Below are 26,516 nucleotides of genomic sequence, written 5' to 3' on the forward strand. Positions count from 1 at the left end.
AACTGTAGAAATAGAGATGGTGCTTGATTATAGAGGAAATTTATTCAGGAGCCTTTAACAATGTATGTAGAAGTGAAATCCTGTAGATTTACATCTTAAAAATGATTATCTGATGAGAGGCATATCACTTGCATTTGTGACATTTGTGCCCTGAACAAATATGGACGATCAATACAAAAGCTAAACACAAACCAGACTAATCCACCTACAGTACATCATGATTCTTTTGAACTTTTACCATCATCAAGTCTTCAGATTCACTCATGGCTGACAGAGCATTAGAGGAGACACAGTAAGCAAGCGTCACCATAGCTACCCACTGAGCTTTGTGTACTTGCTTCCAAGTTCTCTGTTCTTAATGAGAAAATCCAGCAGCATGAATTCACACTGAGACCGAAACAAGTAAATAAATATGATGATGAGGTCTCAGTCTGGCCTGGGTCCTACCCAGTCTCTGGTCACTCTCAGTGTTAGGAGCTGGGGGGCTGGGAGGCTGGGTCTGGGAGCCCTGGGGTAAGTGTCAGGGTTGGACCATAGGAAAAGAAGACTTCATGTTTTAACTCTCCTCTCCAGATGACAGGCCTTCGATCTCATCCTGGTCTCCTCCGATTGCCATCCAAAAAGCTTTAGCCACCTGAGAGACAAGTAAACTTGGAGTTACTCGTAAGATGCACTGTCATTGTTTGAATCTGGTGACATCACATCCTGTCCTTAAACGATGGCCTGGAACTGGTTGACATTTGCGTCTCAAATTGTCATTTTGTATATTATGTTTTCAGGAAAAGCATGATGTTGCCTACCTTCTCTGCATGAACTTTTCTCTGCTCATGGGGTAAGGATGAAGCTTTTTCTACGATGAGAAAACAGAGTTTATTTGTACACAAGTTTGTTGCAGCTAACTTACTAGTTTTAGAGCACTTTTAGAGTAATGGCATCATTACTGGTGTCTAATTGATGTTAATTTTAACGCGGAAGAATGCATTTGTATCTAATTGTCCTTCATTGTTTTTTTGGCACCTTTCATCTCCTTTAGTTTGGTAAAAAGACGCTCAAAGTTCTCTACGTCTGCATCTCCGACTGTCAGATTGGCCAGCTCCTGGATGTCCATGTGAATCATTGGATCTAGAGATGGAAATCATAATGAGGGATAATAATGAAGCAATTATTTGCGTAAGAATAATACTAGATGAAAAAATAAATAATAAAGCAGCTCAAACTCGCCAACTAATGTGTCAATCTGTGTCTCCGAGTTCTCACTGGTCTCTGTCCTTGCTGCCTCTTGGACGTCATGTACGCCCTCTCCTGGCAAACTGGAGCACTGCCAATCAAAACGAGACTCAGTGGTGCCTGTTGCTATATACCACACAGATGGAAAATCCATATGGAGATGGACACCAACTCATAGACATACAAATGCACTACAAAAGAGGGCTGCTGATGGGACTTACGGAGGATTCTTGGGCGGTCCGTGGGGTGTTATGTCTGGAGGCAACTAGGCTGCTCATCAGGCCAAAGCCCTGATTATGCTCTACGAAGGAGATCATGAATGTAATAGTAGCATGGCTATCTCTAGTATCATCTTTGACACATATCTAAGTGACACAATGAAATTTAACAGATATGGTATTTAACGGCATCTCACCATCCTTCATTTCTACACTGGACCACACGTTGGCGTTGAGGGCCTGGACAATCCTCTTCACCCCAGTGGACTCTGGGAAGTCATCTGACAAACAATATGAAGACAGCGAATGTGATGAATCCTTTAGATGAAAGTTATCATAATAGCATTTATTTATTTTTTGTCAGCAGTGCAGTGTTACCATCTTCATCTGGTAGGTCTTGAGGGTTGAGTTCCACCAGCTCAAAGGCATGGCCTAAACACCACTGCTGTGCCTCGTGTCGAGTAACACCTGGGACGATTCATACACTTAGAATGGACATCTCCAAAATCTGATTTAAAACGTAACTGTGAGTGATTCCATTGTGGAAATGGAAGGGTCCAAACTGTAACAAGCTGTAGTCCAACTCACCGCTCTCGCAGACACGGTCACACACCAGGATAAGCACCTCAGGAGCAAGATCTTCCACCACAGACACCCAGGGGGACAGCCTGTCTAAACCATCCTTCTGTCAGGGCGAAAATAAGGTTGCGGAGGAAGCTGATTCACCTGTTGTGACCTTTGGGTGTCAATGCACATTTCAAATATAATGACTTACCACTGTACTGTCAAAGTAAGCTATAAAAGCTTGCATGGACTGAGCTATCTCGGATGTCATTTGGAACGTGCTGGGCACTACACATAGACTGACGTCTGCTGTGTAATACTTGTTGTTGATCGTCCATGGATACCAAATCACAGATTCTTGCTGCTTAGAAGGCTCTGGCAAAGACGTTGTACCAATGATTTCTAAAAGAGAAATAAAAGTCTGGTAGATTCGAACTTTATGGTCAGCTAGTGTCGGAGTGATTGTATTTGCGTGTCGGTTACTAAATTGTATAACTTGAACTCTAGGGATGGGGCAAGCCACTAGGTGGATATTAATGACGTGACAATGATACTTATGGGTAGTGTTAAGACTTGTCTACATGTCTTTTGTCCCATGAATATGAAACAGTTCTGTATCAGTGACATGGTGCGTCCATTATGATTAGAAATTATCTTTATTTTTATTATTATTATTATTAATATGTGTGATAATGGACAGTTGAGTGTGAGGTCAACCCTATCATTGACTAACGTTTGATATTAGCAAGGCAGTTGACAGTTGTTAGCTAATACTTTCGACGACAATGTAAAAACATACATAGCACACACAAATAAGACGATCATTAATTATCTGTTTCAAAAGGGAAGCTAGCCAAAGCGTATTTCCTCAAATGAAGACTATTAGCTAGCTAGATGAAATGAGGACATATAACTAATAATGCTAGCTAGCTAACTCACATAGCTTAGACCAGGGCTACAGTACTGTATACCCGGCTTCAAGTCACTGTCTCGATGTTAAAACTTACGTTTTATTAGTTCCTCCTCTTTAAAGCCAATGTCACAGCTTGTAATGAGTACAGACGGAACAACAGTTGCTGTGCCTTCTTCAGACACTGACATATTGCCAGGCTCAACAAACGTTAATGTAAAATACTACCCAGCGAGCTAGCTCAGCTGTTACTAGCAAAACAAACCTTCGCGACTTGACTACAGTGAATCACGTCCTCTCAACTCTGAACCTGCAGCGGTAGCGACTATTTCCGGTATCAAAATATCCATGCAGAAACAAACGCATTTTTAAACGGCTTGTGAATTTGTATGTGTATCTAAATGTATTTAATATCGGACAGTTTGACACGTTTGGTAATATTTCCAACAAAAAATGTGTATTTAGCTAGTTTGATATTCAATTTAATGTACAATATTATTTCTGCTTCCGGAATTAGTGTCCCGTTGTCATGGCTACTGTGTTACCAATTTTGTAGCTAGAAATTATGTGGAAAGTGACATGCTTTCAGTAACAACAAGTGATCTAGACAGCCGTGGTATTAATGGATGAAGAGTGGAAGCAATCAAATCAATCTCACTTTATCATGAAACTCTGAAAAAGTTTTGTTTTACAAAGACTGGAGACTTTGTTTTACAAAGAAATGGCAGATATCCTTCAGAATACAGATGAACTGGGAAGTATTTTAATCCAGGTAAATGTAGTCTAGCTAGACTAGCTACTACGAAAAAATGTGGGAACCGGCTTTAAACAAAGTTAGCACTACTGTAGAGCTAGGTATATCAATCAATTAATTAATGATTCAAAACTGATATCAGAAATCATAACGAGTTTGCCCTTTCTTGTGGTTGTACAAGACCTGACGGTTTTCATTATCAATGTTTTATAATCTGTATGATTATCCAGGTTCAAGATGATTTGAAAAAACTGAAGCGTAGTCTTGGCAGGATTACTCTTCATGAAAAGGGAGAAACATTTAACATCAAAGCATTGGACACTGCCATTCACAGGACAGAACATGGAATCAGAGTGAGTGCTTGGGGGGCCTTTCTGTTAGACCATTTTACAGAATTTGGACCTTTCATATTTATTTGACGACAGATGTGCTGGCAATAAAAAAAAATCAAATTTTGTTTAAATATAAGTTATTTCTGCATTATTATAATCATTATCTGTTAATAGAGGCGAGCAGAAGAGTATTTAAAGACAGTGAATAAACAGGTGCTGACACTTCCAAGCATCGAAGACTTGGAAAAAAAGAAAGTTCAGATATCCAAATGGTAAGCAAGCAATAGGACTGCCAAACCATCACTCAGACCTGTCACTCTTTTGTGAAAGGTATGAAAAACTTGTGGTCTATTACACAGGAAACCATCTCTTGATAGTATCCCAGACATGCGCCCTCAAAGAGTGCAGAGTGTGATGCCTTCAGCTGGGGAGAAGGTTAAGTATCCTCCTGCACCCAATAACCTTCAGGACGAGATTTTCTTAAAAACCGTCACAACTAGAACTCGCCAACATTATGACAATACATTATAGGACTGAGAGTTGGGTTGAATACGTTTCTATTGCTCTGTTTCACAGCACAAGGCAGCGTTGACGATGCGCTTGCTCTGTAATCCCGTTCACCCAAAGAACAGAGTTGTCATGCACCAGAGCTATGGAATACAGCTTCCTGACCTGCCCAAGAGATCAACCATCTCAGTGAGTAGTAGTCTTTCCTGTACGTAGACTGTTGTAGATGTTTTACCTGGCTTAAAATGTATTAATGATTAATTTTTGATATTTCTGCTGCATATTTTCTTCCGAAATGTGAGTAAACGATCTGATGTGACCTTTTTTTCATTGTAGTAAGTGTGCGGATTTTGCACAGATGATATTTGGCCGCCTCTAAACATGTTGCTATAAGAAGCCACTATTTGTTTATGTACCTTGTAGTATTTTTCATGTTTTAAAAGGTCTTGGCTTTTGTTGATGTGGCACATCAACACATACATAAAACACCTACTTCTGGACTTGATTAGAAATTATTTCATGTTTGTAATTGAGATGAATTAGACAATTGGTGTTCAACGGTGGAAAGTTTCCAGCTCCAAATCATTGCCTGAAACCTAAAGGCAGATGCCACCCGCTGAAATAAGAAGTGATAGGACAGTTTATGTTAACTGATGACTCAATTCCCCATGCCCAGAGACAGACTGTGGTGTGAAGGTCACATGGTTTAGAGATGACAGCCAGCACATGTCTTCGTAAACAAATTAATCTTTTCAAAGGTCGCCATTCGTTCCAGACAGTTTCCATGCTCAGCTTTCCCCTCCAATCTCCCCCCTGCTCCGTATACTGGGCTTGTCACGAGGGCCGAGGCTGTCACTCTGAATAAGAGGAGGACGTAAGAGCTGGCTGCAAGAAGCGGAGAGGAGCAGATTGCAGTACATCAGCATTCTATTAAGGAAACCTGCGCCTGATTGCTGTGCTATGGGCTGCTGGTTTACAGCTGTCTCTGGACAGGAGTGGATACCTGCTCCAGCATGCCAATAAGACAGCCGTAGCCTACCCAACTGGTAACCACTGGCTCCCTGCCCATTGCTTCCTCTGGCAGCTTCGGCCAGCTCTCCTCTCCTCCTGTCTGGGAAGCAGCTTTTGCACTTGTGCAATTTTTCGCAAAGATGCCCCTATTTCCCCCGCTCCCCCCCCAACACGTCTGAAACAGATGTGTGCCTTTAAGGAGTGTCTCTCTCAGCACCTGGCTACTGCCAGAGGTCTGTCAGAGAGCTCAGTGGTCTGAGGAGACACAAGCAGGCTAGCATCAGGTGAAGAGTCTGGAGGAACAGCAAGGCAGAAACGGTGCAGGCCGCCTTCGCTTCAGTGTTGTTTTCAAGCACAAGTTTGTGCCTTGTGTTAGGTGAAACCATCTGAGAATTTCATCCCATAGGTCGTATCTCATACATTGTTTCTACAGTGAAGCTCAACATTGTTTGGCTGGACGTTTTTGTATTAAACTAGCAATAGAACATCTGTGTAATTTTGGTAGAACAGTAAAATGAATACGTTTTATCATCTCCGACTGATTGATTGCTGCAGGGAGGGAACTTATTTGCCACGTTACAATAGCTTTAACTGCTGTGATTTTAGCTTTCTTTCCTTTAATGAATGCAGAAAATCTGTTGGTTGTAATCACACAGCATTCCTTCCCTCCCTTTCACACTCGCACTGCCAGAAAGTCATATTTCCTGACATCAACAAGCTGCCACTGGTCTGATTAATGGATGGTTGCCTCCTAGCCTTTTGCAAAGTTTTGTTTTGAGGAAACTCTAGTCAGTGATCCGAGACTAATAGCCCTCTAGTTGAACAAGCTATCAAACTTGTAGTTTGATATTTCTTTTTGATGGGCCTGGAGGCCAGTATTTTGCTTCAGTCAGGGAGGGTGGTGGGTTCATTCCAAGATCCACAGCAAGATGTTTCCTCCTGTTTTGTCTCATTAGCTTCCATCTCACAAAGTAGTCACGGGGCCCACCGCGGGAAGTCTATCCATCGTTCCAGGGGGCACGCGCTGCAACCTCTACTTGGCACCCCCACTGTCAGAGGATGACATGAAAGCAGGTGAACACACTTCCTTCCACTCCTTCCCTTTCCATACAGTAGCAGCGTCCGCAAGGCGCTGGGAATGCTGCCGTCCTGACGTGGAGCATTTTTGATTCCAGGCATGGCGAGTCTCGTGGAGAAGGGTTTCCCCCTGTCAGCTGCAGAACTGTGTTTGTTTCAGACGTCCGTGCATCCAAAGGCAGCTCCTCTCCATCACAGGGAGCAGTCCTCCAAGACGGGTCAGTACCTTCCTCTAATCTCGGAAACGTAACCCCGAGAAAAAAGGAACATAAGCTGTTGTTTATGTCGCTTTGGGCCTTTCTGTCAAAATCCCTCACCTCAAGTCATCTGTATTTAAAGAGCCGGCTTGCCTGTAGGGACAGCTGCCAGTCAGATTTGACAGTGACGTCTGTGCCTGGTTAGCTACTGTAAACTCACAGCCTGCGTGATAGAGTGGAAATGCTGCAGTTTTTTTTTTTTTCAGCTTCACCAGAGAGGATGTCCAAGTGTCTGAAGGATTTGACTTTGGGTAAGGAGATGACGAAAGCTGAACACGAACGGCCACCCACCTGGACCCACACCCCTCCGCCCTCCGCCGCCTCCAAGACCTCCAACCAACGGCACCTGTCGCAAGGCGCTGCCCGCCTCGCGTCTCTCAACCCTCAGGTATCATCCTTAAACCAGCCCTAATGACAAAGGAGAGACCAACGACCAGAGTCACGTTAGTACTTAATGTTTACCTTGAGTTTCGTTCAACCACACCGAGTTCCAGCCCCGGCCCCTGTGTCTCTCCGCAGTGTCGGCCCTCGCCAGCTCCCCTGCTCGTCAGCAAATTGTCCTTTGTCATCACAGAGGGGCGGATCAACCCCACTGCACCTGATTTCTGCTGCTTCAAGCAGCACTACTGCCTGAGCTGGAGCACGGTGGTGGAGGCTCTGTGGAGCCTGGAGAGGCTGCTCCGGGAGTTTGCTGTGCCCAGGGCGCAGGTGAACGGGAGACGTTTGGTGGAGCTGGCCCAGGGTAGGGGGCCGGCCTGGGCCGGGGGCAGCTCTGTGGAGCGCCTGCTCTCTGTGTTGGAGAACAGGGAGGAGGTGTGGGACCTGGTGTACCGCCCAGGTCAGCGCTACAAGGGGGAGGGCGGCACAGAAGTGGCCGCAGTCCGCATCCAGACGTGCTGGAGGCGGCACGCGGCCCGCGCTGCCTACCTGCTTCACCGCAAGCGCAAATGGGCAGCGGGGACCATAGCCATCTCCTGGCTGATGCACGCTCAGCTGGGCCGTGTCCGGAAGGCCCTGCAGGCAACACGCCTCAGACACCTGGAGAACTTCCGCACCAGAGCCCAGGTGCGGCTGGCTGTACAGACCCTGTCTGTACCTCGCGACACACATACGCTCAGCCTCGACGCACACGCCAGCCTTTCACCACAAAAGATGGATTCATTACCGACATCTAAATTAACTGGAGTCTAGTAAAATGAATAGTCTGTTTTTGATTAGGAGTTTTAGGCAGGTATATGACAGCACACTCCTCCCATATGCAATGTGTATTATTTCCATGTGTCAGCGCAGATGTCTTGTTTAGGCTGTCATCTCGCTTGTAACATCTTTATGATCACAGGCAGTCAGTTTAATTAGCCTCTACAAATTAATTTATTTTTACCAGAATTTGGTGCATGTATTCATGCACTAATGTATGTTCTCAGCATTTAAACATTCATACCCTGTTAATTAAGCCCCTAATCTTCCCCTGGCAGAATCATCATGTACCTTACTGAGTGAATTAATTTAGAGAAGATGTTTCTAAGTAAGCAGATAATTTAATTAAGGTGATTTTTTTATGCTTGGTGGGTCCTGTTAAGCCTTGAGAAATACAAGCTCAATGTGTTTTAGCTGTTCAGTGAAGTGTTGAGTTTGTGTGTGTGTCTGTGTGAGTGTATGTGTGTGAGTGTGTGTCTGTGTGAGTGAGTGTGTGTGTGTGTGTGTGAGTGTGTGCATGAGCAAGCAGTCCTCTCACTCATCACTGTTTCTATCTCATCTCCAGCATCTGGCAGCCAACTGGAAACACATCCAGTCTTCCTGGAGGACCATTATCCACATCCCCTCATTAGGTAGCTATCTCTCAGCCTGCCTGCTCTCATCCTGCCCTCATCCTGCCTGCTCTCATCCTGCCCTCATCCTGCCTGCTCTCATTCTGCCCTCATCCTGCCTGCTCTCATTCTGCCCTCATCCTGCCTGCTCTCATCCTGCCCTCATCCTGCCTGCCCTCATCCTGCCTGCTCTCATCCTGCCCTCATCCTGCCTGCCCTCATCCTGCCCTCATCCTGCCTGCCCTCATCCTGCCCTCATCCTGCCTGCTCTCATCCTGCCCTCATCCTGCCTGCTCTCATCCTGCCCTCATCCTGCCTGCTCTCATTCTGCCCTCATCCTGCCTGCTCTCATTCTGCCCTCATCCTGCCTGCTCTCATCCTGCCCTCATCCTGCCTGCCCTCATCCTGCCTGCTCTCATCCTGCCCTCATCCTGCCTGCCCTCATCCTGCCCTCATCCTGCCTGCCCTCGTCCTGCCCTCATCCTGCCTGCTCTCATCCTGCCCTCATCCTGCCTGCTCTCATCCTGCCCTCATCCTGCCTGCCCTCATCCTGTCTGCCCTCATCCTGCTGCCCTCATCCTGCCCTCATCCTGCCTGCTCTCATCCTGCCTGCCCTCATCCTGCCTGCTCTCATTCTGCCCTCATCCTGCCTGCCCTCATCCTGCCTGCCCTCATCCTGCCTGCTCTCAGCCTGCCTGCCCACGCTGCCCTCTCCAGCCCGGTCTCACCACACTGCTGATCTGCTCTGATCTGCAGCCTGACTGCAAGCTGCCTCCTCTCCCCTCAAAGTGTCTCATTCTGAACATGATGAGAGTGCAAATGCCAGAGAACTGAACAATTTAGCCTCAATTGCCATTTAATTTGGAGATTAAGCGAATGAAAAGACATTATGGATGGATATTTCATAAGGGACTCTAGAGAATTGAAAGCAATGGACTAAAAAAAGGCTACTCGAGAAACAATCCCTTCCTTTTACTGTAAGCAGAACGGGTAGGCTAGAATCCATCAGTACGTCAGTTTGAAAAAGTATGTCTCATTTTGACAGTAATCAGATGTGCATTCTAAATCATTAAACAATAGTCTGAAATTATTAGGCCTAATTACCAGCAGATGGAATGCTTTATTTGCACTTAGGGTGGCTGAGGAGAGTGCTGTGTGAGCAAGGATAATTAGGAAGTTGAACCCCATTGTTGTTAATTAGCATGAATTCAATCATTTAATTACCTTTATTCATTGGAGAATCCTCTCACATACACTCCAGAGTGAACCTCTCTCAGTCTGGCCCTGTCTGTTTGTTCCGGAGCTATCTGATTGGACATTGGTCCTCAGGGCTTATTATGGATATTACTGCTGGTTAGTGGAGGTCACAATACCTACCTGGAATAAGCCCTCATTTGAAACTACATGTTGTATTCTAACACAGCAGTAAACGGTGATTGTAACCCTGCTGTCCCTGTGGCAGGCTACCCGCATCCCCATCGCTTCAGCCTGAAGGGCTTCGACATCCTGCAGAACATCCAGATGGGTCGCCTGTGTGACGTGAGAGGTAGGAGCACACACACACACGCGCGCGCTGCCACAATACACTCTGCACCGTTTCACGGTACAGCAGCCTCATGTGTGGGGCTGTGGTGCGCTGTGTTGTGCAGATGAGAAGGTGCAGGTGATCTATGTGTCTCCTGTGAACCTGGGGGAGGATCTGGCCCTGTACTACACCAGACTGCTGAGCCTGCAGGGGGGCAGGGAGGGGGGCAGGGAGGGGGGCGAGGCAGGGCCCGCTCAGCCCCCCTGCGTCCAACGCTTCACCATCATCACGCCTGACGCTCTGGAGTACTTCCCGGTAAGGACCACCTCATCCATGCAAGTTCCCCAGATGTTTCTCCTAAGTAGGTTATTTATTAGGCTAATTGTATTTTTTTTTTGCAGATTAATTATTTCAAGTATTACTCTTGCCTTACTGGATGGAGTCAGGCACCAGTTGATTTCTGTGCCCATCTGAAGTTTTTATATTCTCCTCAAGGGGGTGCTGGAGGAGGTTTCTCCTGAAGCCCACCGTGAAGAGTCCGATTTGATTCATCCGTGTTTGCATTTTTATTACCTTTTAATGAGAATGATCATGAGACACATATATCATGTTTTCATGTTTTGTGTAAGGCTGTTAAATAATTAATCTAGGTTAAACCTTTAAGGGAATTCGAAATCACCGTTGGGTAGTTTAATGCTCCTTATCATATACATGTATTTATTTGGATATTCCTATAGACACAACCTGCTTCTGCAGAGTACTGATTTGACGAGATGAGTTAAATCACTTATTCACTGCTTCATGTCAGTGTCTCCTGCTCCAGATGAAAGAGTAGCATGGCAGCATTCGTTTTTCTCGATTGATTTTCCCGCTGCTTTGTTGTTAAACTATGCCAGACGTGTTGCTGAGATGAATCACTGTTACCCATGGCCGCCAGCGCATTCTGCCAGTGACAGAAGGCATAATTCCATGTGGATCAAATAAATACAGATGTTAAGTAATTAGTTGTTTTCCCAAGGAACCCATTGCTACCACACATTAAAGATGTGAAGGATAGGGAAGGCTTCGCATTGGCATCTTTTATCAATTGAACCTGCTGAAGTACAGGAGAGGTCACGACCCCCGCTGGCCGCTACAATGACAGAGCAGTTGTGTGTTTGCTGTAATCCATTAGGACCGAATGAACACGTAAACCGCTCTCCTCTGTCCTCTCCTTCAGACCCACAACATGTGCCTGTCCACGCTGCTCAAGTACAGCCCCCACACCCTACGGCGCATCCGGAACCTGATCCAGGGCAAGCAGGCCTACATCGTGGGCGGGGTAGCCCACGTGGACGACCTGGCTGTGGCTGATGAGCTGGGGGTGGCCATCCTGGGCCCGGAGCCCGCCGTAGCCCAGCTCTACGGCACCAAGTCTGGAGGCAGGAGGGTCCTCACCAGTGCCGAGGTCGACGTCTCCCCCGGCCAGTGGGACATGTACTCCTTACAGCAGGTCCTCACAGCATCCCGACCAGACCCCACACCCTCCACACCTGCTTCTCTCCCAGTACTTCTGCAAGTCTTCTTTTCTTGTATCGCTGTTCCTCCACGTGAGCGTTTCCCTCCTGTCTCCTCCAGCTCCACGACACCCTCGCCCGGCTGATGACGGACCACATGGACGTGCGGCGCTGGCTCTTCAAGATGGACGCCGAGCTGGGGGGTCGAGGCACGGCGTTCTGCGACGTGTCCCATCTGAGCTGCCACGCCTGGGCCCAGCAGGAGTTCCAGCGCCACGGGCCTCAACGCTGGAGGACCGCCTGGGCTCAGGTACGAGAGGTGACCCTTTACCCCAACACCACCCCTCCCTCCCTCCGTTCTCTCTCTCCCTCTCTCCCTCCGCTCCCTCCCTCCCTCCCTCCCTCCCTCCCTCCCTCCCTCCCTCCCTCCCTCCCTCCCTCCCTCTCTCCCTCCCTCCCTCCCTCCCTCCCTCCCTCCCTCCCTCTCTCCCTCCCTCCCTCCCTCCCTCCCTCCCTCCCTCCCTCCCTCCCTCCCTCCCTCCCTCCCTCCCTCCCTCCGCTCCCTCCCTCCCTCCCTCCCTCCCTCCCTCCCTCCCTCCCTCTCTCCCTCCGCTCTATCCCCCGCTCTTTCACTCATTTATGACAACCGACCGCTTGACAGACTCCACGGAGGGGCCCACTGTTCTGTGCACCCCCATTATCATACGATTATGTCGGGAACAGTCACAGACGTTGCGATCTAGAGAGGCTACATGCCCCTGCCACTGCAAAGGTCACCGTGATGTCAGTGGACAAGCCCATAGGCTCAGCTCTATTTTCTCACACAGCAATCGATAAATGGCTCGAATAGATACCTTCCTCGAGCCAATATCCATTATTTACAGAACCGCCATTAGTTGGATTTTATATGTAAAAGAGGACAGCAAACTGCAAAGTAAGTTGAATTAATCCACTCATTCACCTTGGCAGTGACAGTTTTGAGCCGTCCAGGGTGAACATGGCTCAGAGAGAGCTTCACTCCCACTCAGAGATCTGTACATTCATTTTCACCATAAAATCCTCTTCAACATACCGGAGTGATTCATGATGTTAACAAGGTAATCCATGGCCAGTGGAGGTTCTAGTGTGGTCGATTAATGTGTGAATACGACTGTAGTGGACTATGGAATGAACTTGAAGTTGAAACGTTTATAATTGGAGCACCTGCAAATGAATGAAAGTGTATCTTTGTAGCATATTCAAAACAAAATGTGTCATGCATATGTGCTTAACAGTTAGCATTAATGGAGCACACTTCTAATGAGTGCACACAGCTTCTGGGCCTGTGGCTCTTACTCCGTATATGCTTTCAAAGTAGCTTTTGATTTCCTGTCATGTGTTAATTACTTGTTTTGCCATTGAACAGGATGCTTTGTGCAAACTAATTACAGGCTAATCATTATGGGCTTGGAGCACACAGCTTTTGCCTTTTTTTATTCTGTTCCTTAGAGCAGCCTCAAGGTCTGGAGACCCAACTCTCCCTTTCAACCATTAAGTCTGTCCCTGATTCACGGAGCGAGCGGGCCTCGACCAGGGCTGTAATTGTTGGAACATCGGTGCTGTTAATTACGACACAGAGTGGTTGAGCCACAGCCAAGGTCCATAATGGCGGCTCGGCGGTCGCGGCGTAGAAGGCAGAGTAAATGGTTTTTTTTCCCCACCAGCTGGGGTCCCAGGGAGAGCCGGGCAGCAAGGCCCCCTGTCTGTCTTCCTGCCTGCTCCAGGCCCACAGCCGTGGGGCCCCAGGGCCACAGCCGTGGGGCTCCAGGCCCATAGCCCTGGGGCCCCAGGGCCATATGGAGGCAGCACTTTGCCCGGGCCCAGCTCTACACCTTGCTCTCTTAATCAATGACAAGATGCGGTGCATTGAGGTTATGTTACTGTCTCCCTAAATGATCGCCTTGCCTCTCTTTTTCCACAATGCTTTGTGTATATTTCAGAGGGGGGCGCTCGCCAGCTAATGGTTGTAAAGTAGAACAGCTTGCCTAGCCTGTGCATGGTCCGCTTGATTTAAGGCAAACTCAAACACATCAATATTTGATGATTCTTCTAACTTATCTTCATGGTGGTAAATGTAGACAATCAAAACAGAGCTACACATATTGAGATAAAGTTCTTATTACTGTAGCATGAAATGCTGCAACTGCAGTAGTAATGGTATAAATGCCACTCTCAATGAATTGAAAACTTATTGCTATTTGTAAACAACTATCCATGAATAGGTGCATACAGTTAATGTTTGTTGATAAAGACAATTGCTGTGTTCATTAAAAGAAATGCAGCTCACAGTTTAAATCAATTATTCATGGCACACCGTAATGTAAACATTTAAATAAGCATATTTCCTGTTAGGATCGGCAGTTTTGCCGGGGGCAATTGTTATGCCTGCCTCACACCTCAAAGATAATCCATGAAACATCAGACAGGGGAGGGGGGAGAGAGTTGCCCCTGTGTTTTTAGCAGACTGTGCGCATATTGTTTAATTATTGACTGTTGTGCTGGGCTCAGCGTGAAGAGAAGGCTGGCTAAACTCACAGAGAGGAAGAATAGAGGAGCGCCATGTGGCCTCCTAGAATAATGACCAGGCCGGCAGCTCCAGGCTGCTGGAGGGGAGGCCTGGTGGGGGCTAGCTAGCTCCAGGCTGCTGGAGGGGAGGCCTGGTGGGGGCTAGCTAGCTCCAGACTGCTGGAGGGGAGGCCTGGTGGGGGCTAGCTAGCTTCAGGTTGCTGGAGGGGAGGCCTGGAGGGGGCTAGCTAGCTCCAGGCTGCTGGAGGGGAGGCCTGGAGGGGGCTAGCTAGTTCCAGGCTGCTGGAGGGGAGGCCTGGTGGGGGCTAGCTAGCTCCAGGCTGCTGGAGGGGAGGCCTGGTGGGGGCTAGCTAGCTCCAGGCTGCTGGAGGGGAGGCCTGGAGGGGGCAGGAAGAGGGACATGGCTGCAGAGTACCCCCAACACATCGTGGGGTCCATAGCCTGCAGCTCAGTGTTCCAGCCGTCCCCTCCCTCCCCCCCCCAGACCTCCACACCATTTACACAGAAAGAAGTTAAAGACGTGTAGATCTGGACCCATTCAACGCCTGAATGGAGCCGTAGACACACTCACGCTTACAAACACACAGGCTGAATGGATCATTAGGTTGCAGAGGGAAAACGACACGTAGTAGCATCAACAGAAGGAGTGAATATGGCCTTTCTCATCGGCTGTGTGCAGACAAATTGAGTACAACAACTTGTTTTAGTTATTCAAAAGACACTATGTGGGATAATCACAACATGTAATATCTTTGTTTGTGACCATTAATGTGACCTCTATAGCAACTTTGTTTCCTAATGGGCTTCAAGGTTCCTGTTAGTACATATGATATCCTAATGGACATGCCTAATAGCCTGATTGCTCTGACTAAGAAAAATTCACTTATTGCCCATCCCTATTTCCATGCGGACCATTTACAACACAGTACAGACTTATTCCCCACAGAGCTTTGGACTAATGCAACGACTGTGTTACTGCTTAAGAATGAAAGCAGTCAGGACTGTCCCACTGTGTTAAGACCACAGACTGCACTCAGGCTAGTTCCAGGACATGTCCCTCGAGTTGTTACAGTCTATAATGGAGAGATCAAACGACAATGAAAGAGCCAAGGCAACATCTATTTTATTTATGGCCAGATTGCTTCGTTTTATGTGGACGCCAAGCAAGGCATGAATCCTCTCATATAGTGGCGCTCGCAGTTTAAGTCCAAATAAAATATTGTAAAGTACCCTCTTTTTCTTTTTTTCCCGAGCCGTCGTCCCTGTGAAGCGCAAAAGCAAAGTCTCGGGGTGAGGCTGCTCTTCCGTTGAAAACGGCAGCCGTTCCTGTACACTTTTTGCCGCACCATTGTGTGCTTTATGGCTTGTGGAGGAGGGAAATCACTGTGCAGCGTTTGACCTCAACTCTTACAGTACTTGAATATGATGATGGCAGTTACATGACTGGAATATCAACAGCCTAATCTGCTGGCGTCTCTTACCCAGCGAAGCCAAACAGAACACGCTCCAAACAGTTAGAGTATGTTAAAGATGACAAAGGAAAAAGGCGTTCTCTTACCGGAAATGTATCCACTCTTTCTTTTATTCAGTAAATGGTGTCGGGTGCTCTTGTTGGTTTTAAATGACGAGGATAGTTTTTTTTTATACCAAGCTTTTATTTGCAATTTGGTGCACACTATTAAAAAGTACACAGAACAAAATCTTTTGTTCTTTTAAGAAGCCATAAAAATGACCATAAACAGTATATTTTATGGTAAGTTTACTATATTAATTGCGCCACGATGTATCAGTCAAGTTGTCAGCCACACCACTTTAGTGCATGAGAGTGTGCGGTACATTATTTATACAGTAAAAAGGTCAGACCAGAGTGTGCACTAATTACTAAACTGTTTTCGGGACACCTGCTGAAAGTGAAACTTGGCAATTAACAACATAATTAAGTGGCAAAGCCATTAGGGCATTTCCTAGTTACAGAAACAAGAGCTGTATTGATCAGAGTCGGGCCCTGATTGATCCCCTGATAGATGGGCCTAGCTTTGGTATTCATCAGGCTGCAGGGAAGGCAGTTGTTATTGAGGGCAGGTGCTGTCTCCGTGCTTGTGAGTTAAAGCCATTACACTGCTGAGGCCCTCTGATAATAGACTGTCACTCAGACACCCCCCCCCCCCTCTCTCTGGCCATCTGCGACTCACAAAGGGATTGGTCAGCCATCGAGGGTTTGAAGGTTAACAGCCACAGTTAGTACCCGTACAGACAACGTCTCAGACTTGCCTTAACCGGTGGACACTGTTATCACGTTAACATTTGTAGGGCTGGTGTGTTGGACGATGATGTGTGTGCCTGTCCCCCCCCCCCCCCACACACACACACACACACACACACACACACACACGCACACACAGGAGGTGGTTCTGATCAAGTACCTGGAGGAGGTGCCAGTGTGGTTGGCTCATCACGCCAGGCCTGTCAGTACCTCCTGTTACCCAAGCTGGGCTGTCTTCCTGGAGGCCTTCCTCAGACAAGGTCACACACACACACACCAAAAATTCAATAAATACAATTTATATTTCATTTATTTCTTGGTCATCCCAATAATTTAATTCCTTATTTCGGACTCGTCTACCACGCTTGTGTTGAACCCCACCCCCTTCCTCCACCACCACCCCTTCCTCCTCCTGCGCCTCCTTCCTCCTCCCTCTGTGGGTGTCCAGGTGGAGTGGTGGAGGCCTACCCCCCCTCTGACAGTGTGACCTGCCTGACAGTAGACCTGCTGCTGGAGCCTGGGGGGGAGGTGACCATGCTGTCCTGTGGAGACCAGCTGCACGGCCCCAGCGAGCTGGAGGCAGCCGGCTCCTCTGTACCCCAAAGCTCCGTGTGCCCAGACGTGCTGCACTCCGTCTGCAGCCGGGTGGGCCGATCCTGCCTGCGACGCCACATCGTGGGCTACGTCTCCCTGGACCTGGCCACATTCCTGGACCCCCGAACCCTGGAGCAGAAGGTGAGCAACACTTGCGCTCGCGTGCATGCTTTATTGGCTGTCTCTCTTTCTCTTTCTCTCTCTCTCTCTCTCTCTCTCTCTCTCTCTCTTTGAAAGCCAACCCTTGGCTGTGGAGGCTGTGAACTGTGGTCTGGCTGTCAATGAAGCGTTCAGTTTCACCATGCTGGTCAGAGAGATCAATTTACTGTGCCTAGGGCACCGATCCGCATCAGCAGATCGACGCCTCCCCTACTAGCCCCCGGGGGGCTGTGAAACGGGACAGGCAAACAGTGGACAAGGGGCCAAATGTTTCACAAGGCCATCTAATAAACTGTCAGGTCTTATTGTGTCAATGAACTGATTCCCCTGTTCAAGACGTGCCCTTTAACCTCGAAGCAGCCCAGAAATTCAGTGCTTGTAGACGATAGGTCATTCCGAGGTGATTTGCTGGCTTCGGGAGGCGGGCCTGTTGGTGTGCTACCATGTGATGGATTAGTGACATGTTATATTTTGAGTCTTGGTCCTCTCAAATGTGGGTTTACTTCTGGGTTTATTTCCGTCGACAGCTTTGATCTATGAAATTGGAAACAGAGCGCTTTATGATTGTTTAACCTCTGCTCTTAGCATGTGGCTTCATCGACTGCGTATTGATCTGCAGCTATAAAATGAAATAGTTCTGCGCACGATATGGCCAATGAAATAATGAAACAGAGTGGACAGTTGACATCAGGTGACAAAGCGGAGAGCGGGACAGTGGCCCGGCGAGGAGAACCTTTGAGAAAGATACTTCTCATATCCTTTATCCAATCACACCAGTTGTATTCCTACAGGATTTTAGATCTTAAACAGACTTTGCGTCCACTCAGTGGTTTGTTTCTCTGCCACTAGAGGGTAGCATCATATGCACTGAGGCTAAGCACTGTGAGACTACTTTAGACAAGTCTTTGTTATGAATTGTGCTCTCTAACACTTAGAAATCTGATGGAAGAACTGAACATCATGAGTGGTACCACCACCGACAGTTAGGGGGGGGAGGTGCCTGGCACACATGGGGTCTTCCTTTACAAAGGTCTAATGGGATCCATTTAGACCAGGGGCATTTAGAAATTGGAAAGGCTTTGCAGAGCAAAGAGGCTGGCACTATTTGATGTGATTTTCTTTGGCCCTCAGGGCCAGTAGGACTGTGCACCAACCCACCAAAACCACTGAGGAGTCTGGATCTATTACTTACTACTAGCATGACTCAAAATTACACGGAGAGTACAGCATATAATGAAGGCTGTACTGAGGTGCGCCGTTTTTAACGCAGGAGGAGAGCTGGGATGGACCATTTCTGAGCCTGTATCGCTACTGCTGTGCTGAGGCTGGGTTTACATCACATTTACATGTATTCATTTAGCAGATGCTTTTATCCAAAGTGACTTCCAAGAGAGAACTTTACAAACTGCATAGGTCATTGATAATAACAACAAGATAGCCCCAAAGCATTGCGGGTAGCCAAAACAAGAAGCACGCATTGTGAACAACCAAAAAATAAGTGCCAAAGGGAAAAACCATAAGAGCATGTAGTTAAACAAGTTACAATTAAACAACATGAATCTCTAAGTGCAAGTGTACCTGTAGAAAAAGCAAGCAACAGTAAAAATAAAAATAAGATTAACTAAAATAGAATATTTCGCAGCAAATACAAAAGTTTAAATCAGTTACCACTAACCAACAAGGGCAGCAAGTCTCTAAGCAAGAGTCATTGTGATCCTTGAGGAAACTAGCATTGGGTTCAGCAAACCATTCCTATGTACCGTTGTACTCCTGGAACAAGTGCGTCTTGAGCCTTCTCTTGAAGGTGGAGAGACAGTCTGTGTCTCTGATGGAGGTGGGGAGTTGATTCCACCACTGGGGGGCCAGGCAGGAGAAGAGCTTGTGTGGGGACCGGGCGGTCTTGAGCGGTGGGACCACCAGGCGGTTGTCTGAAGAAGACCGTAGGTGGCGGGTGGGGGTGTAAGGCTGCAGGAGAGACTTGGTGTAGTCGGTTGCAGTCCCGTTCACTGCTCGGAAGGTCAGTACCAGGGTCTTGAATCTGATGCAGGCCGTGATGGGAAGCCAGTGGAGGGAAATGAGGAGCGGGGTAACATGGGAGCGTCTGGGTAGATTGTAGACCAGGCGGGCCGCTGCGTTCTGAATCCTCTGAAGAGGGCGGGTTGCGCATGCTGGGAGACCGGCGAGCAGCCAGTTGCAGTAGTCCAACTTGGAGAGGACAAGTGCGGGATGCTAGATCTGTGAAGCTAGACCTGTGTTTAACAGGCTGAAATCCGACAGTGGCATTGAACATGAATGGTATTCTTCTTCCAGTCAACATTTTCTAGATCTTGGGACAGTGCGGTTTGCTCTTTCCCCCAAATTACCTTTACATTTACAACAAAGGGTTAAAAAAAAAAAACACTGAATTATGAATGACTCCCAAAACCTTGGTTTCATACAATGGAACCGATTTGATTGCAATGCAATTCCAATTTCCGGGAAGAGCATTTCATTTGGAGATTCAATGACGAGGCGTGCATTCAATGGGATTCAAAGACGGACGCACTGAGAATAAACTGTGTACATCAATAGGAGTGAGAAGAGTGGATTTGCTCCTCCCTGGATCCCCACACAGAGAGCCCAGACTGCCTGGGCAGGGGCTGTCTGGATTTAAACATCAATTTGAATTCAAACCTGTTGCTAAAAGCTGCCCACTTTTATTTGATGGGGGGGGGGAGTGGGTCACATATGTTTGCCCTTGTAGTCCTTCCTCACATTGTGGAATGACTGAGCCACAGCTGCTGCCTGGCAGCCTTGTAATGAAAATGCCGGGCCATAGAAACCAGGTAGAATCAGGGCTTATATTTCAGATGGCTTTGTAAAGTATAACAATAGGGCAGCAGAGGAGGGAGAGGGTTGATTCTTCGGGGCCTGTATGAATGGTCCTCTGGTGTCTGCCCATCACCCAGCTCCAGGTAGCACCTTGACAGGACTCGGCTAGGCTTCCTCTGGATATACCGGTGTCATAGAACAATCTGGGCTGATGCCTTAGTTAATGCCTAGATGGCCTGCTTTTTTCTCTTGAGAAGGCAACTGATTATTATTTTTTAAAAATTGCGATTTCTTTCCCTATCCCTAAATGAAATGATCACTTTTCCTGATTGCTCCAATAACTTGTAATTTGGCTTAATTCACATTCATTAGAACTGATGCATTATTCAACGGGGCAGTAGTATGGTCAGATGTCCGCGCTGTTAATAGAGTTCCAGTGGAACCATCCGGCAGCCTGAATGTCGAGGTTCAGGAGGCAGGCAGCTATTTGCATTCAGTGGCAGGAGCGTTTACTTTGACAAATAGGAACGACACAGAGAGGCAGTGGACTGCCACTTAGTTATTAACAACTCCTTTGCCACTGATTTATTTGCCACTTTTTGAAGAGAGGGCATAGCTATTAGGTTATTATCGGGAAAATTAGCCCTGTTTAAGCAGGAGGCCGTGGCCATGTCTGACCTCTTAATATACTTATAATGATGCCATTTACCATACACATCTGAAGTTGGGCTCTCACTAGACCAGAGTGGAGTGCTGAGGCCCTGGGCAAACTGGCCCAGACGCACTTAGGAGAGAACCTGTGCATGCCTAATTTCAAAGCGGAACTGCCCATCTTACTAGACGAGCGCTTACAGTAACAGTTCTTTGATTTCCCCTTGCCTCTCCCTGGGGATCACTTGGTGAGGACTGCAAGGTATTCTTACCTGTTTCCTGTGTCTGCCCACTGTGCCCTGGGGGTGTTTTGAATGATCTCACTGTGATAACATAGGATTGATATTTGATATACATTTATATGTAGTCATTTAGCAACAACCTTCTGATTAATAATCCAACTCCTTAACCGCTCAGCCATTTAATCATCAAAATTTGACATGGTGTGGCAGACTTTTGTGTGTTTATGTACGTTATTACAGGTGTGGGCTATTGACTTGGACCTGACCTACAGTAATCAGCTGGCCATGACCCAGGTGATACTCAGCATCACTGGAGGAACACTGAATTGCCGCACAAGCCGCTTGGAAGTGCCTGTACCAGTCAAGGAGAAGTCTTCCTCGCACCAGAAAGGAGCTAAACAACAAACTGTAGGCGTTTCTTTTGTGTATATTTTCCTCACAGCAGATACCATTTAGAAGCTGTGAGAATGTGCTGGGAAGGCTCATACCTAAGTTGACTCTTTAGAGATGATATTTTGATGCATCACAGTTATCGCTATCCGTGCACTGGTATTTATTTTGGTTAAATACAAGTAAATACTGTAATTATGCACTCTTAAGCCCAATTGGTGTTAAGGTGCTGAATTCATTATCATTTTGATAGATGAGCCTAAATAATCAACACATTAATAATTCATAGCGTATTCATTATGCATGTGTATGCATGCCTAAGCACCTCATCAACCTGATGCCAGACCTTAAACAATGGAGTTCCTTTATTAGAGCCATGCCTGTGTTTACGCTTGTTAATCCGCGACTTGTATTATTTTATCAAACATTCATTTAGTTTGGGACCCAGTGCAACAGCACAGCATTTCAGCCACTTCGGTGCTTAATGGTTTCAGCAGTGGCCATCATTAGGGGCCTGCATATTGCAAACACAATTAAATCCCCGCCTGACACTTTTATTGTTGTCAGAGGACACAGCGTTTGACAACTGGAAACACATCGCCATCACTACGAATTACGAGCCCACTCTTGGGCTCTTCCCAGCACTCCTCCTCCCTGCAGCTCGGGTCCATCCTCCTCCCTGTGCCCCTCACACCTTTAAGTGATCAAACTCTCTAGTGCTACGCACACTTTCTATTCATTTATGTATACTTGTTCTGAATGATCTGTATGTCTATGATAGTCAGGATTTTGTCTCACTACTAAAGACATTCTCTATCCCAAAAGGACTGAGGAGTTTTAAAGCTGGAGTAAAGCAACTGTGTCTTGTATTGGCATGTATGTCAAACATTCATTGTTTCCCCCCCTAAGTTAATTAAGAAAGGCCCGACAGTTTAGCACATGTGCCCCCTTGCTCATCATGTTCTCTAATCACACATACTCCCCAAACTGTAAACTGACCCTAAGGACATACGCACAGCCAGCAGACAGCTGAATGTTGCCTCGGTGATGTGATGCTGCTGCCATTCTAACTAAGAACGTTCTTGCCATGTTATTCAAAATCATGCCATTGAAATCCTTTCTGAGTTATGGCTCATATCAAACACGAACCCCACTGGAACAAAGCTACCACTCATAGGCACACACGCTTCATCTACACACTGTGCATCTGACCTGCTGTTTTCAGGCTCCATCACTGAGCAGCCGCTATGCTGTTATTGGGAGCAGGTTGCTTCACACAAACCTCTCCATGGTGCATTACAGTGTGTTCTTCCAGATGTGCAAGGCTCATGGAATCGGCTTTGACATAAAGGTAGAACCTTCCTTTGAGTAAAATAGTGTCTTTGGTTAACATATGTCTCTTTACCGACTGCTAAGCGCAGAAAGTGTGCAAAAACATCTTTTAATGGTCCCCATTTCAACTTGGTACATTATTCACAGGAAAAGCAAGGCACTGCTTTTGCTCTTCATGACAGCAATGAAAGATACAGCCTTGGGATGATGTGAGTAATACTATGTCATTTCACACACTCATACAAATAATGACATTTCAGAGTGAAATTCTAAAATGCCTCTATGTAACCCATCTTGCAGAAACGACTTAATGGCTGTTGAGTTTTACATTTACATGACTTTGTTCAGTCTGAATGTGGTAGCTTGGATTTAGAATGTTGCTATAGAAACACTGAGGGTGTGCCATGATTTTCTTTGGAGGATTGAGATGTCATCTCTAGTTTTGTAACACGCCTATTGCAGTACGTTGTAGCGAATGGCTTACTTAAGATATTTCTCACACAAATCCTTTGACTTACACAATGCCTCCATGGTTAACACAGTCTGTGCTCACATCTTTCCCCCAAAGACTGGGGAGCTTTTCAGCTGAAAGTATTCATTTAACTACCTCCAGCGCCACCAGACAAACAAGGTGATTGTTTCTTAGCTGGCAGCAAGGGGATCATTAGTAAACTCGTTTGTTTGGGGTGTGGATAATAGAACAATTTCAGAGGATCTCCAGGGAGCCCTACTGACCTTTGCTCGGAATCTGTCAGTCATTCATCAGGAAATATCAGCCCCTAACATGCAAGGAGAGACCAATTTTAAGGTATGGTGTTAATGAGCTAACGATTGTTCTATTCAACTGCATCGTGCTTGACTACTTATTGTACATGTTAATGTATATGACTCAGGCCTGTGCCTGCTACGTTTCTCTGGGTTAAGAAGGACACAGAAGAATACAATGATGATTGCTCCTTTAACATGCACTTAAACTGAGCAACTTCAGATACTGTTTTTCGTTTTCTTTGGAAGGATCTGATCAAGGACATAGAAGACGTGTTGGGGGTGACTGGTCAGAACAAATCCCATGCAACGAAGGAAGAAGACACAACTGTTGTTCAATCTAAACTGGATCACTGACATTACGTAATTCAATCGATTCAAATCAACATGTTGAGAACATGCCTCAACATTAGGCAACTCAGTGCAGTTTAAACACTGTATATTTAACAACATTAAATGTTTAACATTGAAAATTATGCTACAATGATTTCAGGAGTCATTTGTACCTCACAACTTCAATTTAGAAATGCATTCTATATATTACTGGGAAATGTAGTTTGGTTCATCTTTTTTTGTTGTTGCACAAATCATCTGCTTAAAGAAAAAATGTTCTGTTCCTCAATTAAATCCAAAATGCAATGATCAGCTTTGAAGTTGCAGCAGTGCTGCCACCATGCCAACAATCGGGAACGCAAGTTCGTATGTTAACGTTTTGCCCGGAATGTATAGAGCGTCGGTACAACAACGTCTAGCTTGTAATAGACGCTGCGGCTCAATGAATGTCAAAATAAGTAAAATTACCTACTGCTACTATTCTTATTGACAATAGTAAACGGTTTTACAATAAATGTTAGGTATTATGTAGCCCGTTACATTTAGCAAGAAACGTTAGCCGTCTCGGTTGTTTTTCAGTCTACACAGATGGACAGTCGTGGTGGATAGTTAATGTCACTTCATTGCCGATTAGGTATGAAAGACATTTTACGTCGGATACATACAACATTTCTCAAAGTTATATTGTTTCCGAGTACTATTAGAAAAAATGTACGACGTCCTTCAGCTTCGGAAGTTTTAACATGTCACCTTGCGCAACGCAAACTGCCTCCCTGGACCTCCTTCTGTGTGCGCTACAGTTCCGTCTCAAATGACCAGTTCGGACTGTCCAACTTCAACTGGCCCGTTCATGGAACCAACTACCAAATACTGAGAACTGGATGTTTTCCTTTTATCAAGTATCACTGCACTAAAGCACCTCTAGAGAACCTGGACTTTGAGGATAGGTTCTTCACCATGTTAAAAGTGATCAATCTAGGTAAGTATGTGGTAGGAAAAATACATAAATGGAATTGGTTATGTCAAGTGTTAATGTCCTGTATCCTACAGTGAAACACAATGCTTCTCTTCTTCTTTCAGGTATCCCATGCTTAGCCTATGGCTTAGGCTGCTGGATGGTGGCAGGAGTTACAGAAACCGTACAGACGAGCACTGGACCTGTCACTGTTTATTTTGCATACAAAGAAGATGAAGGAGCACAATTCTGAACAGACTAAACACAAACAATCTCCTGTCCCAATAATAGCAGAAATGCCCTCAAATATTTACTGTAGTTCAGTTCGGTCCTTAAGAAAGTATTTTATCAAACCTCACTCTGAGGTAATCTGTCAATGAATATCATTAAAGTGTCTTTAAGATCATCATTGTCTTGACCTTGCTCAATGTTATATTGTTTGTTTATTCCCGTGTATAGCTGAACAAAAGGAGGCGGAATAGTCTATCATATCCACAGTACAAAATCTCACCACCAGTAAATAAATCGTATTATTTGATGTGTGCTGAGCTTTGGGCTTTTAGACTGGTTACAAAGTTTAAATTGTACTTCAACCTGTCACCCACGTTTTGTTTTACCTCGTTTGCACATGCAGGGATTTGTAAAGCTCATTTATTTAAAGTCAAATTAGGGATCCTTCTCCATGCAACAGATTGTCAATAGTGAGAGAGGAGAGCTGGTGAAAAAACAGGTCTGATAAAATGGTTTTTAATTACAAAAGTGCGTCCTTTGTTTAAGGCCCTCAGTTGGCCCTCCTAAGGGCCTGTTCAGGGCTTTGATTTCTGATAATGGGCTTTGCTGACTTGGCACAGTCTTGTCTTCGCAGCAGAGGCTCTCTCCCGCTCCATACCGATATGGCAGTTTGACAAACTGCCATATTGATTTCCGTAACACCTCTTACATTTATCAGCAACCTTAATTTCCTGGCCTTGGCCCTTAGTCTTTAGCAACAATTAAGCGGTTGCAATAATTTCATGTTCTACATGCAAATCAATTTACCTTTTGCCCCCAATTGCTCTAGATAATCGTGAGTGTTTAGCTGTGCTATTGAAGTGTGATAAGGGTTTTAGGTCCATGTGCAATACTTAACAAGTAGATCTTCTGGCATTCAGGCATACCGATACTTACACTATCTCTCAATTAGATGAATTGCCTGTAACAAAGAACATTTAGACACACTTAAGGAAATCTGATCGCCAGGATCATTCTGCACCGAGATCTGTCGTTCTTTCATCTCCAACCTTTGGCGAGTGCTGAAAGTGAGCATGGGGAATGCTCAGGCAACCATGTCTTAATTACTCATTGACCCTTTGACCCCTGCCCTGCATTGATACTGCTGTACAGCCCAAGACAGATACAAGCAGGGGGTAGAAACAGACTGCAGCTTTGTATCGGGCCTATTAAAGGAAGAGGTGAGCCAGTGAAACCCAAGCTGTGGTGGTAGTGAGCACACTGTATTTGTTTTCACGACTGCACCTTTGGGCCTCTCAAAGCCGCGGGGGAGGGCTTCCGGGGCAAACCATCTATCCTAACAGAAACTTAGCGTTACGTTTACAGTAGATACGTGGTCAGTCCCAGCTCAGAGCTAGGATATCTTTGCCACAAATGAGTGACTGTAAATTAAAAGAAAGCGTAACAAGAGAGATCAGTGCCTTATTGAGACTATACTGGCTAGTCCTCTTTTTCTAATTGAGTGACTAGATTACCTCACATATAATGCAGTAATCAACT

The 26,516-nt window shown here is 46.1% G+C and overlaps 3 protein-coding genes across 6 annotated transcripts; 2 read left to right on the forward strand and 1 right to left on the reverse strand.

Annotated features, from left to right (window-relative positions):
* Nucleotides 1–23: 23 nt before the first annotated feature.
* On the reverse strand, nt 24–3,211 carry aagab (alpha and gamma adaptin binding protein). Its single transcript, XM_084671387.1, has 10 exons — nt 3,017–3,211; nt 2,221–2,411; nt 2,034–2,130; nt 1,824–1,913; nt 1,643–1,726; nt 1,449–1,528; nt 1,222–1,318; nt 1,018–1,122; nt 801–850; nt 24–634 (listed from the first exon to the last, which is right to left on the reverse strand). Exons 1-10 carry the CDS (start codon nt 3,108–3,110, stop codon nt 557–559), a joined length of 966 nt encoding a protein of 321 aa, XP_084527513.1. The 5' UTR covers nt 3,111–3,211; the 3' UTR covers nt 24–556.
* A 244-nt stretch (nt 3,212–3,455) lies between these two features.
* iqch (IQ motif containing H) lies at nt 3,456–23,934 on the forward strand. Of its 4 annotated transcripts, none has more exons than XM_084672426.1 (21): nt 3,456–3,691; nt 3,904–4,026; nt 4,180–4,277; nt 4,365–4,440; nt 4,582–4,701; nt 6,480–6,597; nt 6,699–6,818; nt 7,064–7,245; nt 7,377–7,922; nt 8,620–8,686; nt 10,128–10,211; nt 10,315–10,505; nt 11,410–11,682; nt 11,808–11,996; nt 16,654–16,774; nt 16,963–17,249; nt 21,212–21,379; nt 22,587–22,712; nt 22,841–22,902; nt 23,393–23,501; nt 23,708–23,934. In XM_084672426.1, exons 1-21 carry the CDS (start codon nt 3,641–3,643, stop codon nt 23,813–23,815), a joined length of 3,219 nt encoding a protein of 1,072 aa, XP_084528552.1. In that variant the 5' UTR covers nt 3,456–3,640; the 3' UTR covers nt 23,816–23,934. The 4 variants fall into 4 exon arrangements, with proteins under 4 accessions (XP_084528552.1, XP_084528553.1, XP_084528554.1 ...); XM_084672427.1 differs by having other exon boundaries at nt 4,219–4,277; XM_084672428.1 differs by lacking the exon at nt 23,708–23,934 and having other exon boundaries at nt 23,262–23,393.
* Nucleotides 23,935–24,181: 247 nt separating this feature from the next.
* On the forward strand, nt 24,182–25,152 carry c14h15orf61 (chromosome 14 C15orf61 homolog). The gene is made up of 2 exons (XM_084672430.1): nt 24,182–24,770; nt 24,872–25,152. The coding sequence occupies exons 1-2, from the start codon at nt 24,404–24,406 to the stop codon at nt 24,997–24,999; spliced, it is 495 nt and encodes a 164-aa protein (XP_084528556.1). The 5' UTR covers nt 24,182–24,403; the 3' UTR covers nt 25,000–25,152.
* The last annotated feature ends 1,364 nt before the right edge of the window (nt 25,153–26,516 follow it).

Source organism: Hypomesus nipponensis, chromosome 14 (genome assembly GCF_054491055.1).
Source record: "Hypomesus nipponensis isolate SF chromosome 14, ASM5449105v1, whole genome shotgun sequence".
NCBI lineage: Eukaryota > Metazoa > Chordata > Actinopteri > Osmeriformes > Osmeridae > Hypomesus > Hypomesus nipponensis.